Here is a 20,280-nt window from a genome sequence, read left to right on the forward strand (position 1 = left end):
CTCAATTTCCTACACAGGAATTCTCAAGATTTAGGCAATCAGTTTTTTTCTTTTCTTTCTCCAACTGATTCCTTCTTCATATCATTCAAGCTTCCAATTTGCTCCTCCAAATCAATCCTTCATAAAGGATTCCCTTCAGTTCCCTTCAGAACTTTTAAGATTCACAACACAGTGAATAGCTAGATGACCCCATAAAGTATAACTTGCAATGTTAACAAATTACCCAATATGTTTCAGAAGGTAACATACTGAATCAAACTAATACAGCTGTTTTTTAAAGTTTTCTGTCTTTTTTTCTTTTCTGCCATATGTCTTCTCACAGCAATTAGCATCTTACCTCCAGAGCTTTTTATTGCCCTTTACTCTAGCAGGGTCTGAAAACTCTTCAGCCCAGTTTTTTCCTAATTTACAAATTAGTACATCAGATTAAAAATTCCCAAATTTCTTAATCATTGTTCTTACAACTTAACAAAGCTTTTAAATCAGCAAAACAAGACTAGGGGCTTTTCCCAGGACCCCTGCCCCTGGACAGAATGTTTCACCTTGAACATTCTTCTCTCCCAGAATCCAAATGGAGCTTCTCTAAACTTTGAAGCCCATTTAGTGCATCTCTCTGCCTTCCCAGAGAATGCCTAGATATTCCATGATTTAAGACCAATACATTCTGAGCCACTCTGAAAGAATTGCTACTCCAACTGAATTCCAAATCCCAGCAATTCAGCTTGATATTTTTCTAAGCCTGCAACACAGAGGCTGAACTCTTATCTCTTATGAACTTGCTAATTTTTAACACAGAACAAAAACAATGCAGAGAATATAAACATACATAGACACAAGTAGAGCTCTTATTTTCATCTTTTACATTTCTTTTTATACCTAGCTCCCGTCCTGACAAATTCTTGGACTGTGTCTTTCCCATACTTAGTTCCCCAAACTAAGTTCAGTAGTTTCCTGGAAGCCTCCCTTGGCAGTTCTTTATCACTGAGGCCTGTCACAGTCCAATACTCCACAAAATTTAGCAAGGGCTTTTCCCTTGGGTTCCCTAAAACCCAGCCAATAAGACCCCCTACTATTCCAAGAGCTTACCGAGCCATCACATGTGTATTCTAAAACTGCACCAGCCAGTCAGGACTCTGCTTCCTTTAATCTTCAATCTTCAATTCTGCTTTCCACTGAGTACCTCTGCCTTGGGTTGTTGTCTAAGAGGGAGGGAGGCTGCACACCCAGAGCCAGAGACCATGGAGAAAACTGCTCCATGGGTGCCTGTACCTGTCTGGGGTGCACAGCCATCTCCCCCAAAGACCCCATCCCGGAGAGCCCCCAACTGTTTGGTAGAGACCTACCCAAATTGACTACTCAGATCATTCATAGAAAGCAGAATTATTTATTAGAATCTAGAGAAGCAGACCCCATCCTGGTCTGTGAGCCAGATTCACAGCAGGAGAGAACCACTCCCTTGAAAATGTTCACAGCTTTTATACATTTCTGACAAAGAACCTCCAAAATCCTACCATTTAGCTAAGCCTTACCCATTTATTTATAAACTTGAGATCTTAATATTTTGTTTTCAAGGTTTTTTTTTGCCTTATCCTTTGTGTGATACTCATTTTATGATATAGTATTCCCCCTTGTCCTCTGCCTTATAACAACTGTAAGAAATTAGTATTACTTTTTTTTTAATAAATATAATATATCTATGTTAATAAATATAATAATTCTTTATCAGAAAGAAATCTTGGTTATTTTACTGAGGTTTTGACTGAAATTTACTTGCTAGACTGCACAAGGCTTTTGTTATTCTTTTCAGTCTTTTAAAATCATTCACAGCAGGTTTGAGAAGTCTAGAATCAACTCAGAATTCTGGCCTTTTGCTGACCTTTTTGGGTATGGAAACAATCTCCAATGAAGTTTCTCACTGTCTCACTGGCTTGGAATACAGATGCCTATGAAACACATAGAACCTGTTTGCAGGTTGGGAATGAAAGTGATGAGATCTTCAATGTTGGGTGTAGTTAGCAGAGAGAAGGTAAAGAAATCAGTTTAGCTGCATGGTCCCACCCTCTGGGGAGGACATCCAGTCTGAAATCCAAATTAAATGAAACCCTTGAGACTCACCCTCTGTAGGGGTCTCATGCAGTCTCACCTTGCCATTGTTGAGGCTTGGAAACGGGACCCCAAAAATTGTGGATCATAGACTGCTGTTGTAAGGTGCCTCAAATTTGCAGGCATATCCAACTTGAGCGGCAAAGTTTATTGCAGTTGTAACACCATTACAAAGCTGGCTGAATTTCCAAAAGAAATTAGCAGATAAACAGATGCAAGGAGACACATTTATCTAGCTTTCTATCATTGATATGCTAATTCTATGGCTTGTAAGTAGGAAGGAGCAGTGATCTCCAGAATCTGGTTCTCACAGACAAGATTATCAGTCAGCAATTAATTGAGGAGCAATGAATTAGGTTTTCACTGACCAACAGATTATCTGACAGTCAGCAATGAACTGAGGGATAGTCTATTCACTACTGTCTCAGGAGTTTGATCTGTGGGACTACCTTGAGGCCAGAAGCAATCTGACATATTGCCAGAACAGAAGCCCCTCAAGATCAGGGGACCACAAAACCATTGCTATACTTCCCTAGAAGTTACACCATACCACCATGTCCTGTCAAAAATTCCAGTTATGTCATTGATATTAAATTTTGTCCCGATCTGTGGGGGAAAAACGTGGGCCCTAGAAGAGAAGAATAGGGAATGGGGGACAGGAGAAGTGAAGAATGGAGACAAGACAGGCTTTCTGATCAAATCTCGTTTATTGTAGGGATAAGCACAAATTTATATAGGGAGAGTTAAGGAGGTAAGGCACACATGAATCAGGATAAAACAAAAACTATTAATTCACAGAAAGTTCTTGTGACATGAGATATTCCAGAATGTAATTTGTGTGGAGACAGAATTCTTTACCCAGGAATGGTAAAAGTATAACCTTTGCCCCAGGTGTAAATTATGTGGAGACAGACTTCTTTACCCTGGGTGGGTATTTACATAGGAATATGACCTTTGCCCTGAGCTCAGTGCTGGCTCCGCACAAAATTTTCCTTATAAAATCTACTTAATGGGCCATCCCATGGCTGCTGCTTGCCTTTGGGGCACTGGCACTGCCATGAGATGTCTCTTTATTCCTCCCCATGCCAAGTCGTATCTCCCCTAACTCCATTCTGCTTCTCAACCCCACTTCTCCAAGCTAGCTATTTTAAAACCTTTTCATGATTTATTCATAATGCCCCAATCTCATGGAATGCTCCCTTTCTACTGGGTAAATTGAGAGTTCCCCTGAGGAACTTGTCTTTCATATGCTCTCCCACTCTTATGTCATATTTATCATTCTTGGTGTCTAGGTATCCCTTCTTCTTTGTCTATAATCTCTTCCCTAAATAAATCTACCTTTTGACAAAGAGAATGGCCATTGTGAATTCTTCACATGACCAAATTTCAAGTTTTGGTCCCTGACATCAGCCTGGTATCTACAACCCATATCCAAAGGAGTACTTGAAATTTGGAGCCTCCAAGGCTCTGACATAATGCTTCCAGAACACTTCAAAGTTACATTAAACCCATTGCCAGTATCAGTACACATTCCTATATAGTTTTGGGAATTTCATTTTCATAGATAGGTCACAGTTTGGAGTCTGGTCTACCACTTAAACAGTGATGAATAAGAATATAAAATAGCTATGTAAGGAACAAAATATCTTACCAAGAACTTAACTGATTCACGGATGATACATGAGAGATATATTTTACATTCTTACAAGAGGGGGTGCCTAGGTGAGTAGATGCATAGAAAAGCAGCATTTTATTTCCTATTATTTCCTTATTTCCTAAGTCCCTCCCTTGACTCCCCATGAACTGGAAGTTACTCATCATGAATCTCCATCCTTCATTACATAGCTAGTCCCTGCCCCCAAGGAATTTACTTTCTAGAAAGGGGATGGTAACTGAGGAAGACGAAGGGCAAAGAACAAAATATTATTTTCAAATCTCAGGCCAGATTACATCACTCCCTGTACCCAAAAAGTATTTACTTTCTTTCAGAGGCAGATAACCTCCACCCTTGATTATTCTTTGATTTCCTTGTGGGTTTCAGTTTTCTAATTTGTTTTATTTCTCCAGTTTGATTTTCATAACTGTGGAAACCAAATGATCATCCATCTCTCACAATTATATGAATAGTGTTGAATTTGCTTGTTCTCTTGAGAAAAACCAGCAGTGAGGGTCTGATATCTCTGGGTCAAAGATAGAAAAACAAACTGAAATTAGAATGTTTTTTTTTTTTTTTTTTTTTTTTTTTTTTTTTTTTTTTTTTTTTTGTAGTATACATTTATTTTATTGAACAAGTTAACAGAGTAAACATTTAATTTTTAAAGGTAGGCTAATACTAGACATTTCTAATGGTTTTATTTTTAATGGTTTAATGGGGCTATGCTTTTAATGCATCTCTAATGGTTTTAATAGTATATGACCCAAACATTAAAAGACCCAGTGATTTTAAAGTAAAAAATATGACGGATGGAAGCAATCTCTTAGAACATTAGCCTTTGTAAGTAAAGGGGGAAAAAAGAAAAACAAACAAACAAACAAAAAATAAATAAAGGAAAATGAAAATTGTTTTGAAGCATAGTATAAATTATCTATCAGTCAACATTTATTAACCACCAACTATGTGCCAGGCACTATATTGGGTATGAGAATACAAAGAAAGGCAAAAATGCAGTCCTTATTCTCAGGGACCTCACATTCTAATGGGGGAGACAACATGCAAAGAACAATGTATAGAGAACATGCTAACTACTGAAGAAACGGGACATAACTAACCGAGGGAAGACACTAGGATTAAGCATGTTTGAGGAAAGCTTCCCATAAAAAGTGGATTTTACCTGGGACTTGAAGGAAAACAGACAGGAAGGTGAGAAAAGAAGAGAAAACATTTCAGACTCTCATTGAAATTAGAATGTTAAGGAATATGTTTTCCCTAATAATAAATTCAGATTTCTCTGGTACAGATTTAATTTTTGTAACCAGCAGATTTTTTTTTTAAGTACACAGCCAAACATTAACAGCATATAGTAGAAAACTTATTATGAACAAGTAAAGATTTCTCTGGTATTTTTGTAATCACTAGGCCTCCTTTTTAGAATACACAGCAGCATGTAATAGAAAAAATGAACAAACAAAAATATTTTACTGGAAAGGGAGATGTGGGGAAATCACACTAGGGAGAGAGAAAGGCAATATTTGAAACATAAGTGGTAGGATTATGAGAACATTCTCTGTTCAAGGGCAGGAGATAAAAGAACAAAAATTTTTACAATTGTGAAAGTAGTTCTTTAAGATAAAACTTCAAGGTCTCTTTTTCCGGAATAAGAAGTAGCTTTTGCAATTGTAAATGAGACCATTCATGTCCTAGCATAGAGGCTGGATGGGGAGGAAACTTTTAGGTGATGGGGCTAGGACAGAGTCGGTGGAGGATGATTTTTATATTATTTCATCAAGATGTAGTGAAGTGTAATTGAAGTGTAATTGAAATTCTTATTTTCCCCCACAATAGTAAATAGGGCAAAAAGTATTAAGTAAGCTCTTTTTGTAAAAGTTGTCTGTAAATAGTTAGCATTTGAATTTAGAATCCCATGGACATTAATTTTTGGTCTCAAAACCACATGGAATGAGGTCAGAGAGATTTTTTGGCATTAGACTAAATAACCTTTTGTTTATGCATCTGTAAGATGAATCTCAAGTGGCTCCATGATTCCATCCTCTCCTCAATCTCTCTTGTTTTTAGAAGGACCATAACAATTTCTTTAGGAAGAACGATTCCACCCTCTCCTCAACTGTAATGCTGGAGAAACTGAGGCAAGATAGAGATTAGGGAGTTTTTAATATTTGAAAGGGAGAGATTGTTCTGGGGGCATGTTGCCCTGAGGGCTGATGTCTCAAAGTATCCAGCAGTGAATGTGAGTTTTCAGTGATATATAATATGGCTCTAAGCTCCGGTAGCTAAATAAAAGGGGCAGGGAGGTCCAAATTCTGGTAAGCCAGAATCTCCAGGCAGGGACCATAAATCCAGTTTTGACAGGTTGGGGGTAGGACCATAAATTCTTACAAATTGGAAGGGCTTAGGAGGTGTCCAAGTAGAGCCAGGAAATCCAGGACTTAGAGATACCAATTAGGTATCTGAGATAGAACATCTGGAGTTTTATCTTTTGGAATGCCAGATCTCCACAACCCTAATTATCTCAGTTCTAATGAGAAGAAAAGGGGGGTTGCAGAGGGATTAAGGCAGAACACTTCAGTGAAACCAAGGCAGAACAATTTAGGGAAACTGAGGCAGGACATAAAAGGGAACTGTGGCACAACACAATCTCTCCTGTTTTTAGATGGAGCATAACAATTTCTTTAGGAAGATGGGGAAGACACAATGATCTTAATTAGGCAGGTTCTTCTTCTTTTTTTTTTTTTTTTTTTTTTTTTTTAACACTGATTGCTACATTTAATATTCCTTAATGTTCTTTCCCTGGGTCAAAGACTTTTTTATTCTTGACCTTTTACACAAATTTCCTAAAGGGAAAAATGTGGAAAGAACTTTAGACTAAAGAAATATCAATTTTTAATGTTTTCAGTTGAACTAAAAAGGTTTAAATTTGCTTTCCAATAAAGTGAATACAAAGGAGGGCACACCAAACAACTAGCAAGAAGTGGAATTAAGAAAGCAATATAGTTCTTTCTTTAAAGAAAAGGAACCAGGTAGCTAAGTGGCACAGTGGATAGAGCACTAAGGAGGATCTGAGTTCAAATGTGACCTCAGACACAACACTTCCAGGCTTCATCATCTTGGGCAAGTCACTTAACTCCAATTGCCTGAGGGGGGAAAAATGAAACTACTAAGGTATAATTTGATTAAAGTGTTTTAGAATTTACCAATAATTCCCGGAGTTGGAGGGGAGGTGTTGTCATGGCTAATTAGTGACAGGATTTACACTAGATTACACTTCTCATTTGTTTTTTGTCATTTGTATTATTACCTTTTAATACATCTTGGACTTGATTTTCTAAGTAAATTATAAAACTCCTTGTGATCAGGGAATTTTTTCCCCCTAAATCTCCAAAGTGCCTAGAATATGATGTTTTGCATAAGTGCTTTACTAAGTGTGGACTGACCCAAAATTTGTAATATATATTGAAAATTGTGGTCATTATGGAATTAGAAGAAATTTGATTCTTGGCATTACCATAAAGCTAGTATCTTATGGTTCTAAGCAAGTTACATCACCTCAAATTCCTTAACTATAAAATGGGACTGATAATATTTATACAACCTATTTCATGGGATTGTCCTGATAAGACCTCTAGAAATGTGACATATTGTTATTATTTGTATGATAAAAGGTGATTTCCATTTTGTAATGGAGAGAGGGAAAACTTGTCCAGGAAGTCCCCTAATCATATGTCGTCATAGTTAGAGGGAATCCTATGTAAGAGGTACACGGAGGAAGTTTATATGATGTGCCAAAATGATACATAATCAGTTGTTAGAGGTGAAGTAATGTGCTTCAAACTTTTTCTTTCATGAAGGGGCATATTATTTTAACAGAATCTCAATGAATGATCATTAGAAAATGAATAAACATAGTTAAACCATCCAACAGAGATATTTTCATATGTATTATTTTCCTTGCTAAGAAGTAGTCGTGGCCGAGTGGTTAAGGCGATGGACTAGAAATCCATTGGGGTCTCCCCGCGCAGGTTCGAATCCTGCCGACTACGGAAGCCTTTTAATTACTGGCTACTTCATACTTCAATCTCGGGGAGAAAAGGGGAAAATTCTGCTTAGACGTGTCCCTGTTCTCTTCCCGAGAACTGACGCTCTCTAAAGCCACACTTGGAAATGTGGTTTTCAACATACTCTCCAAGCTTAGCAGCTCGCACTTATGAGGCACTGAATGATTCTTTGGTACACGCCTGATCTCTTCCCGTGAACTTAAGATCGCTAAAGGAGCACATTTGGAAATGTGGTTTTCAACGTGTTATAAGGCACTGAATAACTTTTTGGTCAATTCGACATTTTTGTCCTGGGACAGAGGGTTTCCAAGGCTCCAGCTTATCACTTTTCTGAAATTCCTTCTAAGACTCCTTTAGGTTCCCAGTTTTATGAGCCCACCCCTCAATTAGAAATCTAACATTTACTTCTGAAACTTCCTACCCTCTTAATTTCATGATGCTACTAGAGTGATTTTTGTAAAGCATAGTCCTACTTCTCTCCGGTCAAGTTCTATGGCTCCCTAAGGGCTTCCAGGGTCTTCACTTTATTCAGCTTCACACCTTTTCAACTTGTCTATACTGTTCATTATGTTCCTCAAACAAGTGACTCTCATTCCATCTTTTTGCATTCTCTCCCCTTTATCTTTCAGCTAATTTGTTATAATCGTGTGTTTTTCGCATGTTATGGGAAGGGATACATGCTCATTGAAAGCAAGAAATGAAATGTACATTCTCTCCCCAAAACTTAGTTGTTGAGTACATGAGTACATTAACTAATTGAAAACAAAGGAAGAAGGAATTAATGAAAAAAAAAAAAAAACACTTAAGAGCTTTTATAAGCTCAGTTAAGTGCTGGAAATTTGAAAGAGGAAAAAAACAAAAAACAAAAACAGCCCCTTCTAGCTCTGAAGTAGTTTTATAGTAGGCTGACCCCGATCACAAAATGAACCACCATAAATCAATCACCTTTTGTCGAAAGTTGGAGATTTTTAATTATTACATTTTCAAGTAATCGACTTTTATATAACAGATTAGAATCTGCCATTGAACCAGTAAAATAGAGGATCTCTGCTATCATTCCCTCCATGTCATTAGAATAAGTGAGAGAGGACAAATACTACAGATATACAGCAATTTACAGCAACGTGAAATATAAAGACACTGCATCAAGATGTCTTGTTTGGTTCTTGTTTCTGTTGCTACTCAGCTATTTTCCTTCATCTGTAAAAGAAGATTCAGCGTTGAAACTCAATATACTAGCAGTTCCTGACTTTAAAGTCTATCCTGAAAATAGTTTTGATGCAAAATAAGTTTTTATAGGCTGACAAATTCTATAAACTACAGGAAATGTAGGTGAGACCTTGCGCCCTCCGCAATTGGAGGAATTATACCTCATCCTAAGCTTATATTAAGTACAAAATAGAGATGCGATCTATTTACTTGTTCGTGTTTCTATTTTCAGATTTCTTGGGAGAAAAAAACCTTCTCGGAAAAAATAAGATTTTAAAATACAATTCTGGAAATGAAAGATAGGAAAGACAATTTCTCTTCAGAGAAGCGGAACTTAATTCTTGAACTATATTGGCTGTTAAAGTCAAAAGGGGTGGGGAAAAATTGTTCCCGCCCAAGGCTCATAGTTTTCAAACAGGTCGGACTCTACGCTATATAAAGGAGCTCCAGCGCGGGGCAGCTTCACATCCTTTGTTTCACTCTCCTAGCCAACATGTCTGGTCGTGGTAAGGGAGGCAAGGGTCTTGGTAAAGGAGGTGCCAAGCGGCACAGGAAGGTGCTCCGGGATAACATCCAGGGCATCACCAAGCCCGCCATCCGCCGTCTGGCCCGCCGGGGGGGCGTCAAGCGTATCTCGGGGCTCATCTACGAGGAGACCCGCGGCGTGCTGAAGGTGTTCCTGGAGAACGTGATCCGGGACGCCGTCACCTACACCGAGCACGCCAAGAGGAAGACGGTCACTGCTATGGACGTGGTCTACGCCCTGAAGCGCCAGGGCCGTACCCTCTACGGCTTCGGCGGCTAAACTCTTAATACCTTTCACAAAATAAAGGCCCTTTTCAGGGCCACACACTTTTCCTTCTAAGACTGTAGCGCTTGGCTGTTGACATTGTGGTTTACCACAGGGACTGCAGTAAGTATTTGCTATTATGTCCAATTGCATTTTGACACAATTAGGATACATAGGTCTTCCCCAATCGACTAGCTTCATAAGGCCCAGTTTTAGTTATAAAACAAAGACTATTTTTTAGTAATTTTGTAATAGTTTACAAAGAATAGAAAATAAAACCAGTTTCTTCAATGCATCTGATTACCACATTTCTGTGACCCAAGGTTACAATGCACTCTACAATCAGGAGTGCAGTAACTAGAATGTAGGGAAGTGGAGAGCATGTTAGTCGAGAAGGGATACTGCAAGGACCAATCGGCTGCAGATTAGGGAAGAACATTGCGGCTTCTACCCAATCAGAAGCGAATTGAACGAAGGGATGCTGGCAGCTTCGCTAGGGCAATTATTGAAAATCGTTACCAAGCCGCGAATTATTCCATGCAAGGAAAACATTTAATTGCTGTCTGCAAACTTGATTATCTTTACATGACTTTGGGCCAGCGACCTTTTCAGCTTAAACAGGAGGGCTAAAATGGATTGTATAATGCTACGAATCTATTTATTGAAAAATAATGCCTTGGAAGGATTTCATTGAAGCATTTAAGGAGCTGATATCCCAGCCCTGGTAAAATAGGGAGATAATATTTTATATGTTATTTCGCTCAGTCTGGAACAATGTTTTGTTTGATAGAAGGAAAACTAACACGCTACATAACCCTTCCCATTTTCCCCTTTACCCTCTCTCCTGGCTTGGCTTTTTCCTTTCCTTTCTCAAGATTCTGCCATCCATAGAAAAATAAGGTATGCATTCTAATCCCAAGAAAACAAATATAATATCATTCCTGTTTGCTGAATAAACTGGAGATGGAGAGGTGTTTTGTCCTGAAGAAGATAAAAGTAGATAAAAAGGTTAGTAGGGAAAGGAGGGAAGGGCTTAAGAGCACAGCTCACCCTCGTTTACAGTTTTTGTTACTTTACCCGGTGTGTAGGGGGATGGTTGGTGTTCAAGGCCTTTTAAAGAACTGTGTGAGCAAAGGAATTTGGCTGGGGGGGGGGGGAGCGCGTTGGGCATGGCTGTATGAGAACTTTTTGGACATGTATTTGAAGGGAGGGATGACGAGAAAGGGATCCGGGTCAAGATGTCCTTTTGATATAGATCAGAACAAAAGGAAAATTTGTTGTTGCTAATCTGGGTAGTTACAGATGTTTGGAAGTGAATTTTATGTTGTCTATCAGTGGTCCTCAAACTTTTAAAATGGGGGGCCAGTTCACTGTCCCTCAGACTGTTGGAGGGCCAGACTACAGTAAAAACAAAAGCTCACACTCGGTCCCTCAGCCCATTTGCCATAACCCGGAGGGCCGCATAAACGCCCTCAGCGGGCCACATCTGGCCCACAGGCTGTAGTTTGAGAATCCCAGTTTGTGGAGAGTTAAGAGCCTTACCTTAGAGATTGCTGTGGGGTCATATGAGTCCAACCATTGACTGTTTACTACTTACACAATGCGTATATTTACTATTTACAAATAAATTTTATATATGATCTCATGAAATTCATATAACGATGCTGAATCTATGTTACTTGAATTTAGGGAAGCAAAAGAGATCATTAGTGTTTCCTCCCCAAGTTCAATGAAATTATCAGCTAGGCCCAGTTGCCAATTTTAGGGACCAGAGTAAGGCAAGTACTTTTCATACTATGTATCAACTGTTCCTGCTGACATGATGAGTCCTGAGAAGAATAACACTTCTGGATTAGAAATTATGCCATCCAGGAAAAAAGAACAAAGCAAGAAGATCATGATACCAAGAAAGGATCAGAAGGGAGGAAAAGAATGGACCAAAGAAGAGAACAGAAACATAAAAGGTATAAAATCAACACAGTTCTTCTACGGAGAATTCCTGTCACTGTTGTGCCACAGTTCCCTTTTATTGTCCTACCTCAGTTTCCCTAAATTGTTCTGCCTCAGTTCTTTGAATTGTTCTGCCTCAATCCCCCTGGTTGCAAGCCCCCTTCCTGACCGTTAGAACTGAGATAATTAGTATTGTAGAGATCTGGCATTCCAAAAGATAAGACTTCACATATCCTATCTCACATACCTAATTAGCATCCTCTACCTCTATCTCTCCAGACTTCCTGGCTCTAGTTTGACTATCTCCATTATTCCCAGTTTGTAAGAATTTATGGTTTTATCCTCCAAACCTATCAGAACTGGATTGATGGTCTGTCCTTGGAAATTCCCACCATTTACCAATGCTCAGACTTCATCCCCTGCCTTGCTACCCTGATCTTGGAACCATGTTATATATTTCATTGGAAACTCACATTCCTTGTACATACATTGAACTAGTGTGTGCCAAGCATTGGCACAGGGCTAATACTCTCATACCCTTCTTAACAAGGGAGAAAAAGGTTGACAAATATTTGATCAATGTAAAACTCTTACTTGTGCTTTCTTTCCTTTCACTCCCGAACATTTTATTTATAATATATATATATGTATACATATATATATAAACATATTACATAAATGTACATATATAAAATGCATATATATATTATATATACATGTAATATAATATTGTTGTGATGTTCTCTTTTAATGTTCTGACCCAGTTTCCCTGATTGCCCTATTTAGTTACTCTGCCTCAAGTTATAACCATTCCCTCTTAAAGTTTGATTGGATAAAGGTCTTATATCTTAGACCTTAGGCAATACTGTTTGATAGGATAAAGGTCTTTATCCTTTAGAATATCATCATCATCATTAGAATATCAGGAGCCTCTCCAATACCTCCCTCCATCTGGTTATCCTAGGTGCCTCTCCCCATTAGGTCATTCCCATCCAGGTACCTCCCCCATTATATTATTGTTCTTGTTAACCTATAAAAATCCTGTATCCATATTCAGTGCTGGATTTTTTAAGACAATAGTCTCGTTCAGCCTTTGGACCAGCTATGCATCCACTGGTCCCAGTAAATCTCTCCATTTAGTAAATTCTGTATTGAATACTCTCTAATCTCTGTCTTGTTCAGTTTCTCTGGCATTACAATATAATAAATATAATAAAATGTCCATTCTACTTATAAAATCCCACTTCTGACATGAATGGTTCTAGCTGAACTCAAGATTTCACCAGAGAATTTGGTCTCATATACAAATTTGGGCCAAAAAAAAGTAAAACTTACCAAGTAATAGTAGTGCTTGTAAATGAGGAAAGAGAGTTTCTGGGCAAATAGAATTTTCTCAAGCCCTTGAGCAATATCAAATCCACCCTATCTATGAGGCCTAATGGTCTGTATTGAAGAGATCCTTTATAATGCACATGGGTTCCTCTATTTATTTATTTTTTTATAGGTAGATTGAAGAGCTCAAAATCTAACTTGCTGATTGCCTGTAAAGAAGGTAGCTTCTTTAATCTTAACCCTTCCATGATGGTTCCATGGGGGCAAAGCCTCATTAATTTTGTAAATTAGTAGCTTTACTTCAGGTCATGGAATACCATGCTTTAAGTTGGTCTTTAGGTTGTTAAGTTACTGCTGTAATTTCACTTCCTGAACTATTGTAGTCCAGTCACTGTCTTTTAAAAAAAGGAGGGCTTAGGAATGTGGCACATGAATTATACTTTATTTCTGCCTTATTAAGTTAATCTGAAAGGGAGTTTTAAGATTTAGCAGAAGAAAAGGAACAGAAGTTGTACAAGCTTTTTATAGTGTCCACTTAGTCTATTAAACTGTCAGTGTGTGAAGACTGAAAGATTTGTGGGAAACATAAGCATTTGTACTTTTGTCACTCCTACTTCTGTGTGGAAGGAAAACAGTCTTAGTCAGTCACCAATGGCTTAAGAAAAGATCTTGGGCCTCATATAGAAAAGTCTGGCATTTCCTAGCAAACCCAAATATAGGAAAAGAAATAGGAGGCATTCTAAGGATGTTATTAAATCTGCAAATCATGGAGCTAAGTATTAAGAATGTCACCCAATCAGAGAATGCCATATTATGTGAGTAAAAGCATGGATTTTTATGAAAATTATTAGTATAATTGCTCTCTTGTTGCTTATTTCTGGGACAATGCAGACCAGAACATGAATGAAAAAAAAAAAAAAAAAAAAAAAAAACTTGATTTATTCTTCCCCTACTGCCAGCAGTACTACTAGAGAGATTTAGTATGAACATCCAAGATATGGGTATGTGAAGCAGCAGTCCTGGATCCAATTACATTAGAATGGTAGTTGTCATGGATTCCTGAAGCCCCTTGGGATAAGGTAGTCACACTTTTCATGCCTTAAATTTGCTTTTCTGCTTAAACTATCATTTCTTATTAACCAACTTCCCTGAGATAAATAAAGCAAGGCACTTGGGTTATACCACAATCTCTTTCACTGTTGTGCCACAGTTCCCTTTTATTGTCCTGCCTCAGTTTCCCAAATTGTTCTACCTCAGTTTCCCTGATTGTTCTGCCTCAATCCCCTTAGTTGTACCCCACCCCCTCCAGTTCATTAAGACTGATATAACTGATATAACTCAGGGCTACTTATAAATTGTCAATGTGTAAATTCAAGATAAGGAGGAGTTCAGACTTTCTGATTCCTAACTCCTCTTAATTCATTAAGAATTTATGTCCTACTTCCCATTCAGTCATTGTTCTTTATCCCAATTTATCAGAATGTCCCCAGCCTCCCCTTACCCTGTCAGAATCTGATTGATAGTCCATTCCTGTTCTCAGTGCTCTGACAATGCCCCTGCCTTGGGCTACTCTTGTAGTTGAGCCACCTACAGTCAGTTAGAACTCACATTGCTGGGTGGATGCTTTGGACATCAGCGCTGGGGGCAGCATGCCTCCAGCACAATCTCTCATTTTCAAATTAAATTATTAAAAATTCTCTAATCTCTATCTTGCCTTAGTTTCTCCAGCATTACACCACCTCTCCCACCCTTCCTCCCCAAAACAAAAAACTGCAGTTTACAAGGCTTCCCCAGTTGATATCAATATCTAAAATAGTGATAAGAAATCCTAGCCAGGGCAAAGGATTTGGCTACATTTTTTCTATTCTTGGGAACATATGATGCAGACCTGTAGTATTTTTCTATCTAGACCGTCTGTAACATGTTCTGACTTTGGTTCCTTGTCTGAAGCGTAGGTCTGTTACATTTTACCCTATTCCAGGGTTTTCCAATACCTTAAGAAGCTTGGAGGAGTCTCTCTTCTCTCCCAAAGACTTGAACCCCTGCCAATTGTTTTCTCATTTTTTAGAGGCCCATGATCTAACATCCTAGTTTATTTAACCATATAACATTGGATTAGATTTTACAAAGGGCAATTTATTTCAAAGATATAGCAAGAACAGATCTAAAAAACAACACCCCATGAGACAGGGGCAGGGTGGTGAAGTGGAAGAGAGCACTGGGCCAATCTGACTTTTTACTAGCTTTGTGATTCTGGGCAAGTCACTTAACTCATGCCTGCATAAAGCTGGAGAAGGAAATGGCAAATCATTCCAGTAGCCTTGCCAAGAAAACCCCACGGACAGTTTGTCCCAGGGGGTCATACAAAGTCAGATGTTACTGAACAACAAGTAGTCCCAAAACATAACTAATATTCTGGTTGGTTTTCTGAAGGTCTTTGAACCAGTCTTAATTTCAGCAGAGTAATCACCATGAGAATACCCAGGTGTTAAGTCCAAAAGTCTTTATAGTCTCCTTCACAATGTGTTCCTTGCCTGGGGTCCTGGCTAGCTTTCTGAAGGCCCTTCTGATGGGCCTTGGTCTCAGTAGAGGAAGGAAGGAGGACAGACCAGACACCAAGTCCAGTTCTTGTTGGTTCTTAGATATTCTATTATAATTACATCATTGTAGGTGTGAATCCGGTGGAACTATATTAAGTACTAATTACATGTACTGCACTAGAGAACTCACATGCTAAACTAGATAACCATTGTCTTACCAATTCCACTGAGTTAACATCTTGTTTAAGACTTTCTCTCATTTTCCTTTGTAATTGGAAGTCTCTCCTGCTCACATTCAGGAGAAATAAAATCTAGAGAACTAATTAGTGCATCAAGGAGCCATACTTACAAGGGATTGGTGAAATTCAGTGCCATGGTAGAGAGAAACAAGCCTGTAAACACTGCTCTTTTTAGTGAGATTGGAGCAAAAGGAAAAAAAAAATGTCTACTGAATGGCAAGCCAGTTACTGTTACTGTGGGGTCATGTAACTACATAAACTATATAAAACTCAAGAGAAGGTGGACCCACCAAAGAGAAAGGTCACTTGGTATTCAATGAAAAGGAGAGATCTTCCATAACAGTTTTGGAATTTAAATAGTTGTCCTGCATTTTTGTCTGGTGGAAATATCTTATTATATTACCCCAATCTAAATAAAGGCAATGCCATAGATGTTCAAATTACTGAACAACTGTGCAAATTTCACATCAGCAATATTATGCTCCAGATTCTACAAACTAGTCATGCTCTTCACAGATAGACCTCCCTTCTCATTGTCCTCCTCCAAAGTGACTCTGGTCACCCCCTAATCCTTCCTACAATTATCTGTATACACCTAAAGCCAGCACAGAATAGTGGGAAGGGCCATTTTCCAAGCATATGCTAATAGAGTATTGTCCAATAGATAATTTTCCTTAAGTGCTCTGTTGTCTGATTCCAGTGCACCTATTCAGAGTTTCAGCCCTTTACAAAGGTCTTCTATCCATTGAACCACATGTGTCCTCTTGAGGAGTTAGAACAATTCTGGAATTACGCTTTTGGAAAATGGGAAGCCAGGCCTTTAAAATGTCTTGCATTCTACTTATCTGATACATTATTTAGCTTGAGGTTTCATGAAAATGATTGAATATTTTATTAGATTTATATATATTGAGATCTAACAGTAGAATGGCCATTATGTAAAGGTTTATAAACTGTGAGACAAAACAGTATCCTGAATCTAGGAATAAAATACAAAAGATGTTGATATATAAATTACAATGTCATCATAATAGTGTTTTTACTTATGTTGCTTATGTAAATGAAAAATACAAAAGGTCCCATAGAGATGAACCAGTTGGGAGAAGACAACCAATCAAAACAAATGTATGCTATCACCTTTGGCTTCTCTGTTAGTTACATTTTAACAAAATTTTTGTTAGATGCACTTGATTTTTGATTAAGCAAATATCATTCTTATATATTGCATTTATTCTCAGGCACTATTTTATTTATTTATTTATTTTTAATTATAACTTTTTATTGACAGAACAAATGCCTGGGTAATTTTTTGCAACATTATCCCTTGCACTCACTTCTGTTCCGACTTTTCCCTTCCCTCCCTCTACCTCCTCCCTAGATGGCAGGCAGTCGTATACATGTTAAATATGTTATAGTATATCATAGATACAATATATGTGTGCAGAACCGTATAGTTCTCTTGTTGCACAAGAAGACTTGGATTCTGAAGGTAAAAATAACCTGGGAAGAAAAAAAATGCAAGCAGTCTACATTTATTTCCTAGTGTTCCTTCTCTGGGTGTAGCTGATTCTGTCCATCATTGATCAATTGGAACTGAATAGATCTTTTCTTTGTCGAAGATATCCACTTCCATCCGAATACATCCTCATACAGTATTGTTGTTGAAGTATATCTCCTGGTTCTGCTCATTTCACTCCGCATCAGTTCATGTAAGTGTCTCCAAGCCTCTCTGTATTCGTCCTGCTGCTCATTCTTACACAGCAATACTATTCCATAACATTCATATACCATAATTTACCCAACAATTCTCCAGTTGATGGGCATCCATTCATTTTCCAGTTTCTAGCCACTACAAAAAGGGCTGCCACAAACATTTTGCCATATAGAGGTCCTTTTCCCTTCTTTACTATTGCCTTGGGATATAAGCCCTGTAAGTAGCACTGCTGGATCAATGGGTATGCACAGTTTGATAAATTTTAGGGCATAATTTCAAATTGTTCTCCAGAATGGTTGGATTCATTCATAAGTCCACCAACAATGCATCAGTGTCCCAGTTTTCCCACATCCCCTCCGACTTTCAACTTTATCTTTTCCTGTCATCTTAGCCAATCTCTTAGGCACTATTTTAACAGGTTATTCTTCTTCCAGGTTTGCCTCCCCCCCCCTTTTTTTTCTTTTCCCTCCAAATTTATTTTATCAGAAGAAACAATAAGCAAAAAAGAAAAATAGAAAATCAATACAAAACAAAATGAAATGAAACAAAAGAGAACATTATCATGTGCCCAGCAGAAAATCCAGGAGGATTCAAAATATATGACAACAAATATCAATTTAAGAAAGTGTGTGTGTGTGTGTATAAAAATAGAAGTTATATTCATGATTTTACATCTTTTCTTTACTTCCTTGTAAATGTTATAAAAAAAATTACTCATGCATATATACTGTCAAAAAAAATGTATAATTATAAAATTAATAAAATGACCCAACCAATTAAAACAAAGTTTGACAAACTTCACATACATAAGGATTTCACTTAACATCTTTGATCCCTTTTCTTTATAGTAAAAATTTATCAACAACAGTCTTAGTGGAGGGCCTGGGCTTGATGTTCCTACATGTTCACCCCAATTATCCTTAGAATTTTTCTGTGAGATATGCTCTTTGATATGCCTTCCTTTCCTACCAAAATAATATTGCTTTAGCGCAAAGTCCATTTTTACAAGTTATAGATTATCCTTAATAGTCTATTTTTGAGTCTATCTCTTCTCAGCCTCTGGACCATGGTCTCTGTCATCAATAACATCTGATAAGGTCCTTTTCACTCTGAGCTGTCCAGGATTTAAAAGGCACGCAGTCTCCTGGAATTACAAACTCCAAAGGTGTTGTCTGGGCCAGCAGTTGTTTCCCAAGGGCTAACAAGGATAAGGACACTGCCACTATATAATTCTTAAAACCTTATTCTTTGTTTCAAAGGAGGATATGTCCCCTTTCCCTCCATCTCATATGGGGGAAACTCCAGATTGTTCTGGGGACAGTTCTAATTATTTAATAAAACAAAACAAACCATTTAGTCCAAAGCAATTTAGTAATCTGTTTCTTAAAAACCTGTTTCATTCGTTTCACTTTCCCTGGCAGATGCTTTCAATTTGCAGTCCCCCTTTCTTCTCTTCCCCCCCCCCCCCCCCCGCTTGTTTTTTTAGAAAACCAACTTAGAAGTAATGTCCCCTTATTAGAATTCAATAGCCTCTAGCAATCCATACTCAGGGAAAATATACTACCAATGTTATTCTACTAAATTCTTAAAGTAGCAGAGCTCAGGGGAAAGCATCTACCCGTCCACTAAAAACAATGTGACCAACACAGATAAGACAATTTTAAGATTCCGTGGCCTGGCTGCGTGGCTGGTAAGAGCTAATAACTTTCTCAGAATAACAAAACTGTAGTAAAGAGTTCGAGGGCTAATCTGTAGTCACAGTCCGGAAAAAAAAAATCCACTAAAAGATAAAAATGCATCTTGGAGACAAAGAGCCCTAAGAAACGGCTTACGCCTTAACTCAACCAGAGGAGTACAAAATGAAGGCCTGGGGAATAACTGGTGTGCAACTGTTGCAAGTTATGGCTACAGCTAGTTTCAGGAGGCCTCCACCCTTTGCATGGCTCCTAATTCGAATTGTGAAAAATCAATCCCATTAGCTAGGCTATGGTATTAACCTCTTTACCCTAATTGCCTATAAACTACACAGACCAAATTATGTTGAGAGCCTGCAAGTTTTTCTAAGTGCCTACTATTTGTAACACTTGTATAATTGTAGCACAGTATATATAATGTAAGCAATATATACTAAGCACTATGTGGATACAAAAAGACAACTATGTTCAAGGTGGAGGGAATGAGGGAAACAAAATAGCCAAAGGCAAACAAGCTATGGAAACAAGATACTTTCAAAGATCTGTACTTGCTCCTCATTCTGCAATGCTTCTCATTTAGCAAGCCCTCCCCTTTGTACGTCTTTCTATTAAGAGAAAAATTGTCGAGCTAGGAAGGAACAGCAAAATTTAGAGCAACTTTTGGTAGCTTAGGACGTATTCAGATTCATGCAGTTCCTTTCTGATTGGGCCATTGGTTCATACATTCTAACTGCCTCTTCCAATCGTTAGCAGCTCCTCAAACCCGCCTGCACAACCTTAAATGGCTCAGACTTCACAGTGCAGAATTGCATTTTTCCCCTTTGTCTGGGAGCCAACAAGAGAAACTACTCACAAACCCGGAAGAAGAAAAGACACCCAATCGAATAACTAAACCCGCAGTAACTACATAAACTTACCCAGACGCTTAGCTTCAAGTAGTTTTTAACACAAGCCAGTTACAGCTCTTTAAGTGAGAAAA

The 20,280-nt window shown here is 38.1% G+C and overlaps 1 protein-coding gene and 1 non-coding gene across 2 annotated transcripts; both read left to right on the forward strand.

The window, feature by feature from the left end:
• The first annotated feature begins 7,736 nt into the window (after positions 1 to 7,736).
• On the forward strand, positions 7,737 to 7,818 carry TRNAS-AGA (transfer RNA serine (anticodon AGA)). Its single transcript has one exon. It is a non-coding gene; the product is annotated as a tRNA-Ser (tRNA).
• Positions 7,819 to 9,489: 1,671 nt separating this feature from the next.
• LOC141539910 (histone H4) lies at positions 9,490 to 9,894 on the forward strand. Its single transcript, XM_074263318.1, has one exon. The coding sequence runs from the start codon at positions 9,536 to 9,538 to the stop codon at positions 9,845 to 9,847; it is 312 nt and encodes a 103-aa protein (XP_074119419.1). The 5' UTR covers positions 9,490 to 9,535; the 3' UTR covers positions 9,848 to 9,894.
• Positions 9,895 to 20,280: the final 10,386 nt, after the last annotated feature.

This window comes from Sminthopsis crassicaudata, chromosome 4, assembly GCF_048593235.1.
Source record: "Sminthopsis crassicaudata isolate SCR6 chromosome 4, ASM4859323v1, whole genome shotgun sequence".
Taxonomy (NCBI): Eukaryota; Metazoa; Chordata; class Mammalia; order Dasyuromorphia; family Dasyuridae; genus Sminthopsis; species Sminthopsis crassicaudata.

Excerpts from the sequence above, each read along its gene's own strand:
- LOC141539910 (XM_074263318.1), top strand. The coding sequence starts at position 9,536 with ATGTCTGGTCGTGGTAAGGGAGGCAAGGGTCTTGGTAAAGGAGGTGCC.